The 20,255-nt window shown below is 50.3% G+C and overlaps 1 protein-coding gene across 1 annotated transcript; it reads right to left on the reverse strand.

The window, feature by feature from the left end:
* Window positions 1-17,772: 17,772 nt before the first annotated feature.
* On the reverse strand, window positions 17,773-19,825 carry Fam43b (family with sequence similarity 43 member B). The gene has a single exon (XM_055611244.1). The coding sequence runs from the start codon at window positions 19,732-19,734 to the stop codon at window positions 18,727-18,729; it is 1,008 nt and encodes a 335-aa protein (XP_055467219.1). The 5' UTR covers window positions 19,735-19,825; the 3' UTR covers window positions 17,773-18,726.
* Window positions 19,826-20,255: the final 430 nt, after the last annotated feature.

The following is a 20,255-nucleotide window of genomic DNA, read 5'->3' on the forward strand; positions in this document are numbered from 1 at the left end:
AGCATTAGGAAACGGAACAGTGCCCAGACACAGGAAGCGCTTAGCCAACTTCCTTAGTCAGTTTTCCCAGAAATGAAAGGGAAGGCTGTGTGAAGACTGACGTGACCATGAGAGCAGCAAAGAAACTGGGTAAGCAGTCCGCCACTGGACACGGAGTGTGGTGTTGCACGCCTAATCCCTGCACTAAGGAGGCAGAGGCAGGTAGATCTTGGTGCATTCAAGGCCAGCCTGGTCTACATAGTGAGCTGAATCCAGGCCAGCCTTGGGTACACAGTTAGACTTTGTCTAAAAGTAACAATAAACTGAGGGCCAGCTGGGAGCCGCAAGCGCCTGCTGCCTTACTGCGGACCATCTGTTGGGAACACCATGAGATGATGAGGAGTGTGTTGACCTTGAGACCTGGTGAGTCCCGTCCTTTGTGCGTGGAACTGTAAGACCCACCTCAGGGAGACGTGCTGCTGAAAAGTTTAGATTGCTGTTGAGAACTGATTTCTGTTAACTCTGGTGTATGACAGAAGTCAAAGACAATTCCTTTCAAGCGTATATCCGCTTTTCCTGGCATCAGTCATAGAATGTATTTTCCTTTCCCCGGAGATCTACAGGACAGCTGTGTGTGGACCAGGAACTGAAAGATGATGGGAATGAGAAATGCCCCCCATAGGCTTGGGTATTTGAGCACTCCGTCCCCAGCTGGCTGTTTGGGGAGGTTTGGGAGGTGTGCCTTGCTGGAAGAGGCGTGTAACCAGAGGCAGGCTTTGAAGACTTCATAGCTCTTCCCCACTTCGGGGCCTCTCTGTTATCTCAGCTTCTTATTCTCCTGCCACTGTGCCTTGTAAAAGTAACTTTTGTTCTCCTTCGGTTGTTGTCTCAGAGGATTACTGCCTCTGTCAGCTAACCTAGACCTAGGCCTGGAAGCTACAATCTCACTCTTTCTTGTTCTTTCCGAGCTGGCTGGTTCACCTCCGCTGTTTCTGGCTCAAACTCCTCTCCCAACTAATTTATTCCAACTGCCTTCTCTCTCGGCCTCTGGATTGCTCTGCTTGGCCTCCAATGAAGGCCAACAATCTTTTATTTGTTTATTTATTTATTTTCTTATTTATTTAGCATTCTACCTGTTCACCAGAAGAGGGCACCAGCTCTCACTATAGATGGTTATGAGCCACCATGTGGTTGCTGGCAATTGAACTCAGGAGCTTTGGAAGAACAGCCAGTGCTCTTAACCTCTGAGCCATCTCTCCAGCCCCAGCGATCTTTTCTAATCTACTGGTTCCTTCTCATTCTCTGGTTCATTCAGTCTTCACCTGAGCTCTCTCGCTGCAACCTGTCTACTACCGTCCCAACTGCCTCCTCCATCACTGCCCCTCAAGCTTTTCTTTCCTCTCTCTTCCCATGAGAGTTGGGTGTATCCTAGTCTGTCAAGTCTTTCTCTGATTCCTCACCTTTTCCGCTACTCAATTAGACACACTTTCAAACAAGTGTGCTTCCTTCTACAAACTATTTTTACCTTCATTGTTTGGGATTAAAGGTGTGTAGCACCATGCCAAAAATTTTCTTTACCTGAAACTTGCTCTATAACAGGCTGGCCTTGAGCTCATATCTGCTTGCCTCTGTCTCCCGACTAAAGGTACCTCTGTGTTCCAGCCAGATCACAGAGACCTAGAAGGTCTTTGGATGTGATCTCCTGCCAGAACAGCCATGTTCTGAATTAATGCCTGCAGCCGTGATGGAGTCTATTCTTTCTGGAATCATAAGCTCTAACAACCTCTCCATTCTGTAATTTTCCTTTGTCATGGTATGTTATCATAGCAGCGAAAAGGAACTAATACGCTTTGCATGTGCGAACAACTCTGGACTTTCTATTTTTCCTACTAGTCATTCTGTTCATGATTACGCACACTGTACCTGCTGCCTTCTATCCCCCCCCTTCTCCTCCATCTCTTTCTTTTCTTAAAGAAAATGTTTATGTAAACCTTTTTATTTATACATTTAATTTTTATTTTCATTTTTATGTATACATATATGTGTGTGTGTGACTGTGTTTCTATGCACCATGTGCATGAAGGAACCCTCTGAGGCGAGAAGAGGGTACAGGATCCTCTGGAACTGGAGTTAAAGATGACTTCGAGCCTCTGTGTGGCTGCTGGGAATGGAACCTGGGTCTTCTGCAAGAGCAGTATACTCTCTTAACAACTATATCCTCTCTCCAGCCCTTTTTCTTCTCCCTTCTCTTTCTCCTCCCCCTGTCTCTCTCCCCTTTCCCTTCTTCCCTCTCCTCTTCTTCCCCCTTTATTTTTTTTCCCTTGTGTTAATAATAAAAAGTGAAGGTTTTCTTTACACTGGCCCAGGCGCTCCACCACAGCCTGTCTGTTCCTCTTGCCATGACCTGGAGTAAATCCTGCTTCCTGGAGGCCACACACTCTCACCGTTTTCCCATTAAAATTTGCTCTTCTGTATATATTTTAGAATTAGTCTTTGTGTCCTCTGAAAACTGCTGCATCTAATTTCTAAAGGAATTTTATGAAAGGTTAGAATAGTTTATTTCTTGACACCTGGGCAAGATTTCCTTGAGAAAGTCATCCCGAGGAGGCTGGGTGAAGCTTAGAGACATGGAGCTTGCTCAGTTTGTGCAAGGCTCTAGGTCCGCCTCTCCCCCCCAAAACCAGAACAAAAAACCATCTTGAGTATTTTTTTTTCTTTTAAGAAAAAGCTTAGAGTCACACATGGACACACGGTTCACAGCTTTAGTCCCCGCTTGGAGGCAGAGGCAGGTGGATATCTGAGTTCAACGCCAGCCTGAGCTACACAGAGAAACCCAGTCTCAAAAAGGAAAAAAAAAAAAAGGTGCTTAAACTATCAATTTCTTTAAAGGTTGTAGGGATATAGCCAAACCTTGTAGTGCATGCTTCTAATCCCAGCAGCTCAGAGACTGAAAAAAGTTGGTCTACATAGTGAGAACCTGAAAAAAAAAAAGTTTGTAGGACAATTAAGAGTTTCTGTTTTCTCTTGAGTCAGTTCGGTTAATCAGTTGAAGAGCCTTTTTTTTTTTTTTTTCCATAGAATTTTTCACTTTCATCAAAAGGTTTATAACTGTTGGCATAAAATTACATGTGGCCTTTTTTTTTTTTTTTGGTCAAATATTGAAATATATCATTTTTCTGGTGACTTAACACAGGCTGATTTTTGTGACTATTTTATAAAAAATATGGAAAAATGGGTGTATTTTAGATGTGTTAAGCATGAAGTTCTGTATAATATTTGCAACTCTTTAACCAGGTTTTTCATAAATATTTACTTTCAGCCTGCCATGGTGGCACATGCCTTGAACCCTGGTGCTCAGCAGGCAGAGGCAGGCAAATCTCTGTGAGTTCAAGACTGGCCTGGTCTACTCAGTAACTTTAAGGCAAGCCACGGCTACATAGCAAAACTTTATCTGACACATGCAAGAGAAAGAAAGTCATATTTGTGTCTGTCTGATCTGTCAGTCTGCGAGAGCTGGTCTAATTAGACTCTGGTTGTTAGAATAGTTAAAATATTTGTGATATTAGTATACATAAATTTCTAAAGACAGGGTCTCATTATATATCCTGGCTGGCCTGGAAGTCACTGTGTAGACCAGGCTGGCTCAGAACTCACAGAGGTGCATTTGCCTCTGACTCTGAAGTCTAGGATGAAAGGCTTGTACCACCATACCCCAGCTAGTATATATACATTTTAATTAATGCACCAAATAGCATGATCCAGAAATAAGCTTATTAATTACTGTGACTTTGGATGAACGGTGAGAGTAAAAAAATATTTACCAGTCAATAATTTAATCACTGTAATAAAGTGATATGGAAACAGAATTTATATTGGGGTCAAAGTCACATTTATAAGATGATAAGGGCAAATGTTTGTTAGCAGCTATTGATTTTTTTTCTTTCCAAATTCATAGATTCCATGGGTCCCAAAATAAGAAAAAGTTTTGTTCTTATTTTTAGTTTTTTTGGTCCTTTTAAAGTTGGTTCTGCCAGGTGGTGGTGGCCCACACCTGTAATCCCAGCACTTGGGAGGCCGAGGCAGGCAGATGTTTGAGTTTGAGGCCAGCCTGGTCTACAGAGCAAGTTTCAGAACGCCTAGAGCCATACAGAGAAACCCTGTCTCAAAACAACAACAAAAACAAACCAAACAAAAGCTGGTTCTGTTATAAATTAGATTTTTATTGCCTAAAAATAAACATAACTGCCAGGCTGTTGTGGCACACACCTTTTAATCTCAGCATTCAGGAGGTAGCAGCAGGTAGATTTTTTTTTTTTTTTTCCAGAGCTGAGGACCGAACCCAGGGCCTTGCGCTTGCTAGGCAAGCGCTCTACCACTGAGCTAAATCCCCAACCCCTAGCAGGTAGATTTTTGTGAGTCTGTGGCCAGCCTGGTCTACAGAGAGTTCCAGGACAGCCAGGGCTACACAGAGAAACCCTGCCTTGAAAAAGCAAACAAACATAAAACAAAACATGACCCACCTTGTGGAGCACCCCTTTAAGCCCAGCACTGGGGAGGCAAAGTGAGTTCCAGGCCAGACAGGCTTAAGTAGTAAGAGCCTCTTTCAAAACAAACAAAGCAAGATGGGAGAGAGATGTCTCACTTAAGAACAGTGACTGCTTTCACAGAGGAGCAGACTTCAATTCCCAGCACCCACTTGGTAGCTCACAACCTCTCCTAGGTCCAGTTCCAGACGCCTGATTGCCCTCTTCTGGCAGAAATGCACAGACACAGGCAGGCAAACGCTCATACACAGTAAAGTAAATAAATACATATTTAGTTAAATCTATTGAAAGGAAACCCTGAAACCTTGTCTTTTGATTAGACATGCAGTCCCTTAATTGTTTTAACACTTTGTTTTCAGCACTGGAGGTTGAGCTAAGGGCCTTGTACATGCTAGACAAATGTTCTGCCATTTATTCCTTGTCATCATCTGAGCCAGGGTCTCACTACGTTGACGAGGCTGACCTTGAACTCACTCTGAGCCCAGGCCGACCTCATACTCTCACAATCCTCCTGACTCAGGCCCTGAGTAGCTGGGATTCCAGGCCTGTGCCTTGCAGCTGCTTTCTCTTACACTTACTGGCTTTGAGCTGTGTTTTGAGAGCTTGTGTTGAGGCTCTCTCTACCGAATGGAGTGGAGCCGCAGTAAACCCCGGAGTGGATACTGTGAACTACGGAGTAGATGCTGTGAACACTGACGTGGAGTCATCTCTTCAGCAAAGCACACTGATTTGAGAGGGACAAACATGGAGCCCCAGGGGAGGAAAGAGACCCTTGCCAAACAAACCAGAGGAGCTGAAGCCACCGGGTGACCTATGGGATGACCAATGTTGCAGCCAGATTGCCCTCATGTCCGGTTCTCCTCTGACATGTGATTTATTCTGTGGGTTAGTACTGGGTTAACTTATGTTACAGAAAACTCCGAATAACGGTTTAAGTATTAATTAGTTATTGAGATAAATTTATTTATTTATTGCAATGTAACCCAGGCTTGCCTCAAACCTACAGCAATCCTCCCGCCTCCGCTGTACAGGGATTAAAGACGTGTGCCACCATGCCCAGCCTGGTCTGCATCAAATATAACTTTATTTTTCTTTCAGTCTAGTCCCCACATTGTCTTCAGTGACTCAGTTTCCACATTCTTACCTTGTACCTTCCATTTTCAAATGGAAAGAGTTGGTGAGACGGCTCAGTGGGTGAAGGCGCTTGCTGCCAAGTTGGCTGCCTCGCTTTTGAGTCCTACAACCCGTGTGGCAGAAGGAGAGCAGACTTCCAAGGTTGTCCTTTGACTTTCTGCATGTGCACCACAGTACACCTTTCCCAAGTTCACGTCCAGCTCCAAGATGGCTACTGAAGTATTTGTCTTCACAGACTGGTTCTGAGGAGCAGGAAGGTACTGTGGGGGGAATGGTAAGAAGGATGCTTTCGTCTAGCAAGGAAGCCAGAGAAGGTTGTCTTTGGGCTGAGGATGTGGATGGCCTGAATAAAATGAGGATTCCGTACTGACGTGACTAGCCGTTTGTTATCTAAGCTTAGGCTTCCTGTCACAGCTAAGTGCCCAACTGCCAAGATCAGTGACTCAGCCTTCAACATGGTACCAGGTCCTGAGAGGGTCAGTCTGCCATCTGGTGGCCGGCTGGTCACACCGGAGAGGTCATTACCAAAGCTACCCAGACAGGTCCCTGTGGGAGTAGACATGTATTCTAACTCTGCCTGCCATACTTCTGCCAGCAACCTCAGGGGAGATCAACAAACAGCTAGCATCGTGGTAGTCCAAACAGGATTGATTCTGAACAGAAGCCCCCCCCCCTTTTTGTCATCAAAGAAGTAAAGGCAAGCATGCGATGTTCTGGTCATACTTGGCACATTTCTCACTACCAGAGTGCCCTGTTTTACGTGTTAGTGGGCTTGTTTAATGTCAGCTAGAATGTATCTGTAATGAAGAATTTGGTGTATCTTCCAGCCAGAATCCAGTGCAGGGAGATGCTTCTTTTCCATAATTCATAGCTCAGGGAACATAAAGCCTTAACCGTCAGCTTGCCACAGTGTAAATCACAGAGAAGAGGGTCTCAGTGACAGGTTGTCTAGCTCAGCTCGGCCTGTGAGCATGTGTGTGAGGGATTTCTTCTTAATTGGTTTAGCTGAGGTGGAAGACCCATCGAGCAGAGGGCTGCACATTCTCTGTGTTTGGACTGGACAGGTGTAAAAAGCTGAGTAGTGAGCGTTCGTGCACTCGTGTCTCTCTGCTCTTGACTGTGACCTGACCACCTGCTTCAGTTCCTGCTGCTGAGACGTTCCCACAGCGATGGACTGTATAACCTGGAATAGTGAGACCAAGGAGCCCCGTTGCTGCCGGGTTGCTTTTTGACGTGGTATTTTTATCACAGCAGCAGGAATGGAATTGGGGCACTCTCCTTCTCAAGGCTATGGTCTCTGCCTCTTTAGAGGTTTTAGTAGCCAAGGGGTTATGCTTCCATAACCTCCCAAAGAGCCACTGGTTTGGAAGTTGAAACTCGCATCTGACAATTACATATTCCTCATGCTTGGTTGAACAGGAAAAAAAAGAGAGAGAGAAAGAGAAAGAATGAATAATTCTGGGACAATAACGCTAGGCTCTAGGTTGGCATAGTAACTAATTCTTCCTCATGAAAACACAGAGAAATCTGCCTCTGGACCCTCTGAAGCTCCCCGAGTGCCGTCAACCTCCTTGGCTACTTGTAAAAGTTAATAGAGGATGACATCAGCTCAGCGTGGTTTGCTCATGCCTGACCCAGCTCCCTCCTGAATGACGGGCAGATGTTCAATCCATGATGGCAAACTGCAGATTCTTCAATCGGCAAGCTGAAGGCCAAGGCCATGCCTGGAGTGGGGGAGCAGAGGGAAGGATGTGTTTGCATGCTTCCAGACATGCGTTGCAGGTGCTTCTTGACTTTCCATGCTTACATTTCCTGCTGGTGCTAACCTTGATTTTACTCTCTGCAATTTTTTTTTTCCGGGGGGAGGGATAGTAAACCTTACAATTTAGTGCATAACTGTGGATTATCAAGATGGAGTCACGACTAACCTAGAGACAGGAACATCACCTGGGATCCCCCATATAGGAGAGAAGGATGCAGCAATCTGTGGGAGGCCGAATGATCCTGTAGGAGCAAAGAATAAAGCTTTTGTTATAGCTTTTTCAAGATAGGGTCTTTGTACATAGACCTGGCTGTCCTAGAATTCACGGTGTAAGCTAGGGTGGCCTCTGTTTCACATATCCATCTGCCCCTGCCTCCCAAGCATCGGGATCAAAGGCGTGCACTGCCACCGCCAGTTTAATACAGCTCTTATTTGATTGACCGGCATTTGTCTTAGGTCAGGCAACACCACTTACGGTGTTTTTGTGGAGGCCTGGGGAGGGAAAACGGGGTAGAAATGGAAGGTGTGACGAGTGAGCTGTGAGCAATTACCAAAGACCTGCTCAGTCGCGTCAGTCTGTGTCCATCGTGCCCCCCCCCCCCAATTCCTACCACCAATGACTTCTTGTGTTCTAGAGCCTTGAGGGCTGAAGAAGGCTCTTCTGGGTGCCCAGGCAGCTGGACTTTTGTCTCAACGTGGCTTCCATTCAGAAGAGCAGATAGATCAGAGAAGGACTTGAGCACCAGGCAGAGGTGACCCTGGATGCTTCTGGGTGCACTGTGGCAGACTGCAGAGAGATGGGCCTGGTGCCAGGTTGGTCCTGGCTTCTTGGTGCTGTGAAAGGCATTGGTGGATTCATGTCCTGCTGGCTCTCCTGGGCGGGAGGTTCTGGAGTCCATAGAGGTGGGTGGCAGCTCTCCCGTCTGTTTCATTCTGCAGTCTAGAGCTGTTCCCGGTAGCTCAGAATCAGCCTCTTAGCTGTTCAGGGCCACGACCAACCTCACCACAGGGGTGCCCTGGCCCCTCTGCCCCTTCTGCTAGCCTGGGACCTGCCGTGGAGCCCTGTACCCTAGCTTTGTTTCACCCCCACCCTTGTCATTTTCCATTTTTTTTTAAAATGAAATGGACATCTTTTCTTTAAGTTACTTGAAAATTGATTGTTTTCTGGGCTGGTGAGATGGCTTAGCAGGTAAACGCACGCCACCAAAAATCTGGAACCCTGAGGTTCAAGCCCTAGAACCCACATGGAGGTATAATCGGGGAACCAGTTTTATGAAGCTGTCCTCTGAAGCCCACATGCCTCCTCCTCATTACATATGTGATCAAAAGCACGCAACCAAATCAAATGAAAGCTATGTATCTGTCTTTTTTTATCACCCATCATCACCATTCACGTTTGTGATAATTTCTCTGGCCGTTTCCATTTCTCCTCCCTCTCTCTCTGTTTCCTGATGATTGAGATATCCTCTCACGTAGGACAGGACGGACTCAAGCTTGCTCTGTAGATGAAGCTGGCCTTGAATTATTTTATTTTCAGATTTTATTTATTTACTTATTTATTTTCTTTTGAGATAGGGTCTCACTGTGCATCCCTGGAGCAGCCTGGAACTTCCTATATAGCCCAGGCCGGCCTCAAACTCACAGAGATCTGCCTGTCTCTGCCTCACGAGGGCTGGGATTAAAGGCATGCACCATTACACGTGGCTTTTAAAAAAATATGTATTTTATATGTATGAATGCTTTGCCTGCGTGTCTGTGTAGCACCCTTTGAGGCCAGAAGAGGGCACCAGAGCCCCTAGAATTGTAGTTGCAGATGGTTGCAAGGAACCATGTTGCTACCTGGAATTGACCCTGGGTCCTCTGGAAGAGCAGCTGTCACCCTTGACTACGGAGCCAGCCCTCTAGCCAAGAAGTGTGTTCTGATAATCTACATGCAACAGGCACTCATTAGACACCTTTTCAAGTGGCGATGCCCTGAGCATGCTAAACAGGAAGGGTTAAATACACTCTGCAGCTATTTAAAGAATGAATTAGACTAGGAACCAGGAAGCTGCAGGGCCAAGCATGAGGTAAGTGAAAAACACAGCTCTTTGCAGGGTAATGTGTCAAAGAATGACTCTGTGCTTGTGAAGGTAAATGGCAAAGCCTGTATTATGTGCAGGAGCAGGGAGGAGGAGGGCGGTCCAGGCTGCAGTATTAACTATATAGGCGTGTATGTGCTGAGGGATGGAGGAATGGGACCACAGCCATGGCTGACCGAGAGGGAATCCACTTTTTCTTATGTATTTGCTTTTTCCATTTTCAAATAGGAACACGTTGCTGTTATGATCTTGGGAGAGGAATTTAATGGCACTTAATAGATCTCTAAGGAGTCTAACACCTGGGGCTGCATCCACACAGACCATCAAGCTGCTCCCACAGAGGTCCTGTCTATGGTAGACTTCCCAGGACCTGCCACCATCTACGGTCTGTAGAGTGGGAAGAATCGGGCCTCAGCCAATGGGATGCGGGGCCCCAGCTGATGTGGTAGGTGAAATCTCTGGGCCTTCTGATGCAGAGTGGGGTCGGGTGGGAGGATGGTCTCTTTGACCCCCCAGCGTCTGCCTGATGCTAAAGGCTGTTGCCCCCATTCAGTCCATAGGGGGCAGGAGATCACAGGCGGATCAAGGCTGAAAGGTAGACTACCCCCACCTGCTGAGCCCTTTCCTGCCCCAGGCTTCAGAGGCAGTTGGGGCCCTTCCTGGCGGTATCTTGGGCCATATCTCATATTGTGGAATAATGCAGAAATTCACCTCACCTCACAAGCCTGTTGTGGCCAGAAGGGACGGGGGCAGCAATGGTTTACAATGGGATCTCCTTTTTCTGGTTTTCGTTTTCTCTCCTCCAGGAAATCCCTGCTATGTTTATTTCCACCCCGTCTCAGAGTCTGACTCATCCCATGCAATAGTTTTGTCCAGCAGATAAAAAAGCAAAACAAAACAAAAAACCCCTTCAGCCTGGGGTGGTTTAGACTGGTCTCACCCCAGCTTTCTTTGATTTATTTATGTCTTTAGTTTTTGAGACAGAGCTTCCTGTAGCCAAGTCTGGCCTCAAAGTGGCTATGTGGACGTGGGCAACCTTGAAGTCCTGATCTTCCTGTCTCCCATACATGAGTGTTGGGATTACAGGCCTGAGCCGCCATGCCTAGCTCAGCCGACTTGTTGTAGAGCTGTTTTGAAGTCCCCTGGTAGGCCATCTCATAGGGTGGCCTGTCCGAGTAATCTTTCAAGTTGGGCTGCTGAGGCCACTGCCTCTCAGGTGGGAGCCACTGGGTAGTCCATGGCCTGGAAGGGGACAAGGTTCCAGGGCTTGGGCTGTCCCAAGACACCCCAGCACCAGGAACTCTATACACGGAGAATGACTCCCCCAGTCAGGCTAACAACCAGAGTGCCCATAGCAGAATGGATGGGGGTGACTGTCCAGAGCTGTGACCACGGGGCCGTCACCACTCTGCCTCGTGTCCCTGCATTCGGATGGAGGCTAGAGGTGGTGACGGACTGAGTATAAGAGATGTGGGTGAGCTGGTGTCAGAGAAGGGACCGATAGAAGCTGTGAACACCCGTAAGAGTTACTGTTGATTGTCACCGTGACAGGACTAGACTCACCTAGGAGACACACCTCTGAGTGTGTGTGTGTGAGGGAGTTTCTAGACTGGGCCTGTTGAGGCGGGAAGACTGTGGGTGACACTGTGCCAGGGGTTGGGACTCGGACGGAACAAAGCAGTGGTGGCTAGCTGCGAGTCTGTATTAGTCTCTCTCTTCCTGACTTCTGACATCGCGTGACCAGACTCCATCTCTCCCCCTACCATAGCTTTCCTGCCATGATGGACTGTGCACCCTCAGTGTATGAGCCAGAGTAAACTTCCTTCCTGAATCTGTTGTTGTATTAACAAGAAGGTAACTGATACAACACCAAAGGGAGCTGGTCCATAGAGAGGAGACTTTGAAGGTTGAGGAGGGGCAAGCTGAGATGGAAGACAAGGTAGTCCCGGTTTTCTGAAACTGCCGTTTGATGATAACAGCAATGGTGGGTGGGGCCTGGACCCTCCTTGACATAGGAGAGAGAAAGCCTAACTAACTCATACTGATATGGGGAGGGCTTATTGTCTCCTCTCTCCCCCCGCCGAGACAAGGTTTCCCCGTGTAGCCTTGGCTGTCCTGGATTCGCTTTGTAGACCAGGCTGGCCTCCAACTCACAGAGATCCTCCTGCCTCTGCCTCCCCGAGTGCGGGATTACAGGCGTTGCCACTTCACCTGGCTGTAACTTGTTGTCTTAAGGAACGGAAAACTCTGGACTTGAACCGGATTGGTGAGAACCAATCAGTCTCCCATCTTCTTTTCTTTGTGCTACCTTCACATCCAGGTTTTCTCTTCTCATGGAAGTAGGTGGCTTCCAGAAACACTAGACATGTCTGCTACCCTCTCAGAAACTCTAGCAAAAGCAAAATTCTCTTTCCCAAACAGTTTCAACAAAAGCCCCAGGACTAAGCCCCCTGGGTCCTGAATGTGACAGCATACCATTACAGTGTGAATGGGACGTGTCTACCATATTTGGTCCCCAGATGAGTGGCTCTGTTTCATGAGGCTGTAGAATCTTTAGGAGATTCAGCCTCACTGGAGGAAGTGGGTCAGTGCAGGGTGGCTTAAGTTTATAGCCAGACCCTATTTCCTGTCCGGTTTCTGTTTCCTGCTGCACTGTAAAGAAATGAGAAGTTACAGCCCATGTTGGGGATCCTGACAGCAGGTAGGCAGGCATGATTGTAATGTGGCAGGAGCTCCCATCTCCATCCCCAAGCCCAAGGCGGAGAGAGACACTGGCTAGTTCTCATTCAAGCCCCTAAAGGAAAGAAGGCTTTATCTGGCTTTCGATTCCAGAGGGACACGTACGAGTCTGTCTCTGTCATGTCAGCAAGTGTGGCAACAAGCAGCAGGCAGGGTGACAGGAACTGAATTCTGAGAGATCACATCTTGAACCTCAGGCACAAAGCAGAGAGAACACACTGGGAACGGCACAGGGTTTTTAAATCTCAAAGATTCCCCCCCCCCCACACCCCACAAAGCCTTATCTCCTAAACCTACCATAATGGCGCTACCAACTGGGGTTGAGTATTCACACATCTAAGCTTATGTGGGACATCCTCATTCAAATCACCACACAGCCTGGGCTCCAGCCATTCAGCCATTTGTTCTCAGGAAGCCAATTAAAAAGAGACAAGTTGACAGTGGAAAGCAAAAACAGAAAACAGATACCTGTTTATCCAGTATGACCACATTAGGAACAAGGACAAAGGGGTCTTAGCTAGGGCTTCTATTGCTGTGATGAAACGCCAGGACTGAAAAGCAATTTAGTGAAGAAAGGACTTATTTTATCTTACAACTAACCCTCATGTCACACTTCATTACTGAGGAAAGCCAGGACAGGAACTCAAAGCAGGAACCTGGAGGCAGAAACTGAAGCTCACCATCGGCTGGGCCCTCCCACATTAGCCATTAATCAAAGAAAACAAACAAACAAACCCACGAACTTGCCTATACACCAATCTTATGGAGGCATTTCTTCTTACTGGGTGGTGGTGGCTGTGATGGTGGTGTACACCTTTAATCTTGGCACTCAGGACGAAGACACAGGCAGATCTCTATGAATCCGAGGGCAGCCTGTTCTACACAGCAAGTTCCAGGACAGCCAAAGCTACACACAGAGAAACCTCATCTTGGAAAAACAACACCCCCCCCCAAAAAAAAAAACCCCACAACTAACCAGGAGAAGATGCAATGACCCCTCCCACAACAGGCCTGTCTTCACGATCCTGAAGTGAGGGTACGGGTTAAGAAGAAGGCAAAAGACTTGCATAACTGAGTGGTCTGTTGTGTCAAGACATGACCTGTCACTGTCCTGGCTTTAGTCTCCTCCTGTCAGGTGGGCTGTGGGCTGACAAGCTGCACCTCTCTTTCTGAGGCAAGAGCTCCCTTTGGCTGGTTCCCCTTTCTTCTGTCAGCCTGACTTTTTTTTTTTTTTTTTTTTTTGCGAAAACCCCCATTTCTTGGGAATCCATTGTTTCAAATACCTTATAGCCAGATCAAGGGATACTAGTGTCTCTAGAATATTTTCCTTTCTGTCAGGCCAGTTGCACCATCACACATTGACTGAAAAGTCTGTGTGTCAGAATTGCTGCCTGGAGCACATAATCATTCATTCTTCATTCATTCATTCATTCATTCATTCATTCATTCATTCATCCATCTATCCATCCATCCATCCATTTACCTCGGAGTGTTTACTATGTATTGGGCATTGTTCTGGGTACTGAGATGAACAAGATGGAGGAGGGTTCTGGAAGTGGCTCTGCTGTTGAAACATTTGTTGTGCAAATGTGAAGACCAGAGTTCAGATCCCCAGATATTACTAGCTAGCTGTACTGGAAAACTCTGGGTTCAACTGAGAGACCCTGCCTCAAAGAATACCATGAGAGAGATGGTAGAGGATTCCTTTCATCAGCATCAGGAGCGCGCGCGCACACACGCGCACACGCACACACGCACACACGCGCACACACACACACACACACACACACAAGGTCTAAGATATTGGATCTGACATCATGGTGTCCCAGAAACCAGGCATCCGATCTCAGTTGAGCTCTGCCTCGGGAGACTTCCCGATAAAATGGTAAAATGGTAACAGCAATAGCTACCTCCAACTGAGAGGTACCCCACCACACAAACTACACCAGCCTCCCGCCATCTAAGAAGTCAGCTCACCTAGAAATGGGAAACTGAGCCTCCGAAAGCCTTTTGGAACCTGCCTGAAGTCATGCAGCTACCAAAGCCCACCAGCTTGCCATTCAGCTTGCCTCAGCCACCCTGAGCTGAGGTCTGGTGTACTGCCAGCATATTAAACCAGGGACTGCAGACGCCTAGACGGTCATCTGGAAGATGAGTGGCCATAGCAGGGGCTGCTCTGCATTGGGATGGGGAGAATCCGACTGGAGGCTTTGGAGAGCTGAGCAGATGTGTGAGGAGAGGTTTGACTTAGGCTGTGGGTCTCCCCGTGCACTGTCCATCCGAGTGGGGCATCTGAGGAACTTATCCTTCCATATCTCCCAACAGAAGCTTGGCAGAGGGACTGTGTTTCCTGGCCTACGATGGCTCTTCCATCTGGCTCATTCATTCATTCATTCATTCATTCATTCATTCATTCATGTGTTCGTTCAACAGATAATTCCTGAGCAGCACCAACTCTCTGCCCTCCTTCGGACAAGGTATGCATACACGAGGAAGTACAGAAATGAAGGTGGATGAGCAGGAGGGGTGAGACATTCCGTCACAGGAGTTCAAGGACCGTAGGGAAAGCAGAGACCAAGCCCTGGGCTGAGTCGGAAGGCAGAGATGCTCCCCATAGTGGCAGAGGTGGGGCATCGTGCATTAAGGAAATTTTCCAGTAGGTGGAGCTGGGCCTTGGAGGATGGGTGGGATTGAAAACAGCAGCCAACAGGAAAAACATTTCCCCCAGCATGAGCAGCATGTGCAAAGGCCTAGAGGTAGGAATGTACCATGACATCTGGAGAGTAGTATGGGGACAGGATGGTTGTCTGGGAGGCCCGATGACAGTATTCGGTATGTCAGATTGATCAGTGTTCATCCCACTGGAGGGAAAGGGAGAGATGGATTTAGGCCCCAGAGCTCCCAGGAGAGTTTAGACACCCATCCTTAAACTGCAGACCTCAGTAGGACCATCCTTCCCATCCTCCATTGCCCTGTCTGAGAACCTCTAAAGTGCTTTGATAGTAGCCGCCAGGCCCAAACCTCAGGCTAGAAAGCTCAGAGGGCATCCCATCACTTAAAAAGAGAAAAATCTGCCAGGTGTGGTGACACATGCCTTTAATCCCAGCTCCTGGGAGGCAGAGGCATGAGGCTCTCTAGAAGTTCAAGGCCAGCCTGGTCTACATAGTGAGAACCTGCTTCAAAAAACAAAACAAAACCCACGCAGAAAGAGAGTTGGGTGTGGTGGTGCACAACCTTAATCCCAGCACTCTTGAGGCAAAGGCAGGTGGATCTCTGTGAGTTCGAGGCCAGCCTGGGCTACAGATGGAGTTCCAGGACATCCAGGGCGGTTACACAGAGAAACCTGGTGGAAAACAAACAAACAAACCCAAACACACACACACACACACACACACACACACACACACGAACGCACACATAAAACCCAAAACAAAACAATAAACAAATGAATAAAACAAACAAAGCCAACCAAACAAACAAACAAAAACTCACATAAAAAGAGACACCTAGACAGAAATCCAGCCTGGTGTGGTGGCACACATCTTTAATCCCAGCACTGAAGGAGGCAGAGCAGGCAGGCAGGCAGATCTTGGTGAATTTGAGGGCAGCCTGGTCTACATAGTGAGTTTCAGGACACTCAAGGCTAACACAGTGAGACCTTGACTCAAAATAAATCAATTTGTAAAATTTGTGGACTCCCATCACTGAGATCATATAAAATATAGGCTCGGGGGTAGAGTATGTGTGAGTGTTCCCCTCCCCCCCCAAAAAAAAGAAATACACTTTTTCATTAGAGCAGGATGGATAAGGCTCCCTATTAATTACATCAGTCCCTTTGTGCCCCATGGAATCTGGAACAGACCGGAAAAAAAAATGTGTTTTAAAAACCCTCCAGGTGGTGGTACACACCTCTAATCCCAGCACTCAGGAGGCAGAGGCAGGCAGATCTTTGAGTTCCAGGCCAGCCTGGTCTCCAAAGCAAGTCCTGGACAGCCAGATCTGTTACACAGAGAAACTCTTTAAAACAAACAAGCAAAAAAACAAAAAAACAAAACAAAACCTGGATAGCCCAGCTGGGTGTGGTGGCTCAGTTTGTTTTTGAGACAGGGTCTCATGATCCAGTCTTGGCTGGTCTGGATCTTGTTAAGGGGTGTGGTTTTCAGGACACACCCCCTCCGTGGAGAGCAGGGCTGCCAGGGATCTAGGGCAGTCTTAAACACTCTGGCCAGGTGGGTGGCAGCTGCTTGCGGCGTGCCTGCCTCGCTCTTCACTGGTGGAGGATAGATAAATGTTGGCCAAGCCTTCCTTCCACCACACACATCGGAAGTGGAGATGTGGCAAGAAAAACCACTCCCAGGCCTTTTCCTTCCAGGTCCGCAGAGCCTTGCTTGAGTGAGGGAAGGGCGGGGAGGGGGGGGGCTGTGCAGGTGTGCATTTTGTGCTGGGTGGTTGCCAGAGGAGAAAAGTGAAGGAGGGAGCCAGAGGCTGGGATCAAGCCTGTAACTTATCATCCAGTGTCTGCCCCTTAAATTCTAAGCACTTCAGGTGAGAATGTCCCAGCCCGGGAGAGGGCTCCAGCAGCCCTGGTCCCATGAGTAGGTTTAGGAATATCTACTGTACCATGTGGGTTCAGCAGGTCAAGCTTGTGACCTTGTTACAACCCCAGAGGCTTCCTCTGAAGCCCACGGTCCTCTGTGGGTGTGGAACGTCACCTCTTCTGTCTGATGTGGGGAAGACACCAGCAGAAGCCTTGTACGAGGGACACAGCAGACAGGACATCTTTGCCTAACTGGTCCTTGTCAGGCTGGTGTGCATAGCTGCCTTGGCTTCCTGCAGCAGACCTCTGACCCTGTGAGGGGTCAGCCATCATGTGGTGGCCGCCATCCCTGTTCCAGTAGCTCTGGGAAAGAGTGTCATTTTGATCACCAGCCACAGCCCAGGCTACTTGTGTAGGCTCCGAGTAGTTCTGGGATCAGTGCCCAGCTCAGCCCAGGGCTGACGATATCAGAGCTCAAAATCACTGTCGCAGGGACTGGGCACATCTCTCCAGTCTTTCAAAAGAAATCTGGGCTGCTCACCTTCCTCTCTCTCCTCCCCTCTGCCCTCCTCTCATCCCTGAACTGGGTGGGGCCATGGTCTATACTAGAGGCTATGACACATACCATGCCAGACAGAGACCCCTAACAAGGCAACCCTCCTCCCACTCTACCAAATGCTCCAGAGGGTCTTGCATCCCAAGCATATGTTGTACAGACATCGTGGGAGGCAGAGACAGACAGACAGACAGGCTGCTCCTGTAGGACTTGGCTTGTGCAGTTTTCAAACAAAGCATATGTCACTGCCTCCTCCCCTGACATCCTGGGAAAAGCTTCCAGGCATCAGTCCCTGCCTGGGCGTTGCCAGGGCATCAGGAGAGGTGGTATGGACGTTAAAGAGGGCTATTTTCCTGGACCTTCTCCTGTCTTTGGGGCTCGTGATGACAGTCTCACCCACAGCAGGCCTGGCAAGCACTACACAGAAGGGGTGACAGAGCTGGAAAAAGCAAAACCATTTTATTTACAATGATCAGGAGATGACATAGATCTTTGGGTTGTGATGGCCTTTCGTAGACACCCGGGCAGGGCTCACTTCGCCTGTGTTAATACCTCTCCCTCCCTCACCAGGCATGTAAGTACAGCTGTGGTCTGGACCTACTTGCCCTGAGAGCCTTGGCTTGTTTGGGGCATGAGTCCTTACCTCCCTTGGAGGTCCCATCTTGGTCCAGAGCACGGTACCTAGAGTAGACCAGTTATTTGTCTGCAGAGACGGGGTGAGTGGTGTCCTGTAGGAACGCCAAGGCAGAGGCTTGGATAGCTGCCTAGTGCAGGGCTGTGACCTGTCCCACTGTCCTTTGCAGGTAGACAGGACCATCCCAGACCCCTTTAGAGGTGGAGTAGTGATGTGTCAGGAGCCTTCCAAAGACAGCGAGTAAAACCAAGAATTCCTCCCTGTGTGTGTGGTCCCAGGTGGGTGCCCTCAGTTCTCCCCAGCCTCTCCACTCTCTTCCTTATCTGAAATCTCTCCCGGGTGGTTCTTACCATAAGGAATAAGAGATCAAGGGCAGGGCCATTACTTCTACCCTAGATGGGGGTCCTGGGTTCAAACCCATCCTCCAGGAGTTCCACAAACATTTCCCCCTTTCTCCTGAGAGGCTGTTTTGGAAGAGAGCAGGTTGGTCTGTGGGCAGACACTTGGCATAAAGCGTGGGGGCAATTCCACAGTGGTGGGCGAGGGAAACTCCCTCCTGCAACTCCCCTCCACCCCCAACAATCAAGGGCATATCCGGCTTCACCACGAGCTAGGTTGAGGAGCAAGGCGACCACTACGGAGACCGCGAGGGCAGCAGGCCAGGGACCAAGGGGGCGGAAGCGGGCTGGGCGGGGTCGGAGTCCAGGTTCGTCTGCTGGGCCCGATGTGGGGGGGCCCCCCGAGTCCAAGCCCGGCGTTCTCAGCGCGCCTGGCCCGCCCGCTCCCTGGAGCCGGCTTTCCAGCCGCGGGGCTGCGCTGGCTGCGGAGGTGCCGGGGCGCCCCGCAGGCTGCACGTCCTCAGCTCCCGGGCCAGGCTGAGCACCTCGGGCCGCTCGCGCGCCAGGCCTCCTCCCTCGCTGTCCCGGGCGTCCTGCTCGTCGTCGTCCTCCGCATCCTCCTCCTCCTCCTCGTCCTCCTCCTGGATGCTGCTGAGCCGCGGAGCCCCGCGGCCTCGCTCGGCCGGCGGGGGCCGGTAAGCGCACTTGGCGTTGAGCAGGCGGCGCAGCGGGGCTCGGGGTACCGAGGCGGCGGCGCCCCCCGCGCGGAGGTGCTGCTGGCGCACGTGGCGCGCGTCGCTCTGGCGCTGCAGCCGCTTGAAGTCGCTGAAGGCCGCCAGCGCGGTCTGCCGGAGCAGGCGGGCCAGGGAGCGCGCCTTGTGCGCCCGCGCCAGCAGCACGGCGTGGCAGCGCAGCACCACGGCCTTGTGGCGCGCCTGGTGGCGGTAGACCCAGGCGAAGACGCGCGGGTGGCGCCCGTCCGCCGCGCAGTAGGTGATGCGCGGCAGCAGGTAGGCGTGCGCCGGCTTGCGGGCCCCCGAGCCCCCGGGGCCGCGCTCGCTGGGCTGCATGCGGATGCCGTGCGGGCCCAGCGTCAGTTTCATCTTGGTGCCCCCTCCCGGGCCGCAGCGCGCCCAGATCCTGCCCACGGCGTCGTCAGTGCAGCCGTCGCCCTTCGCGTGCAGGGTCACGGCGTTGCCCAGGTACAACACGGTGTAGGTGGGGCCCTCCTTGTTGAGCTCCACTTTCTGGCGCCGGCTGCGGAACACGCGGCCCAGACGCTCCAGAGGCCAGTCCGGCAGCAGGTCCGGGCAGGAGCGCAGGAAGCTGGAGAGCAGCGACGTGTAGGCGAGCCCGGGGCTCAGGCTCTTCGCCTTGCGCTTGGCCTCGTCCTCCACTAGCACGAATTTGTTCCGTCTCCAGGGCAGCATCGTGGCGGCCCGAAGGGCTGGGAGCGCGGGGGGCTCACTCGGGTCCCGGGGACGCCGGAGGCGCTCGGAAGCCTCCCGCCCAGGACTTGCAAGAGGCTGGGCGGCGGCCGGAGGCAGTCGTTGCGTGAGATGCCCGGCGTCCGGCGGGGCCGGTTTGGCAGATGCCCGGTGCCCAGCCGGGCTGGCCGCCGAGATGCCGGTGCGGCTGCTTGAGCGGCCCGGCACAGCTTCTCCTGGGAATGACTCCAGCCGTCTGGGAAGCAAGGAGGGACAGGGGTCTGGAGCATTGGATGTCCCACAGGCCCGAAAAAGGGGGTGGGGGTGGGGTTGCCACTGTCCCCTGCCGCCGATCGGCGGCGGGGACGTCTCTCGAGCTGGGGCTGGTGGCTGCTGGATGAGGCGGACCAAGAGCACCGCTGCGGTGGGGACTCCTTCAGGCGTCGCGGCTCCACCTCCCTGGGCTGCCTACATCACCGGGCGGGACCGCTAGCTCTCTTGTCCCCTCCCTTTCTCCCCCCTCC

The sequence above is a fragment of the Psammomys obesus genome, unplaced genomic scaffold, assembly GCF_907164565.1.
Source record: "Psammomys obesus unplaced genomic scaffold, mPsaObe1.curated_primary_1811, whole genome shotgun sequence".
Taxonomy (NCBI): Eukaryota; Metazoa; Chordata; class Mammalia; order Rodentia; family Muridae; genus Psammomys; species Psammomys obesus.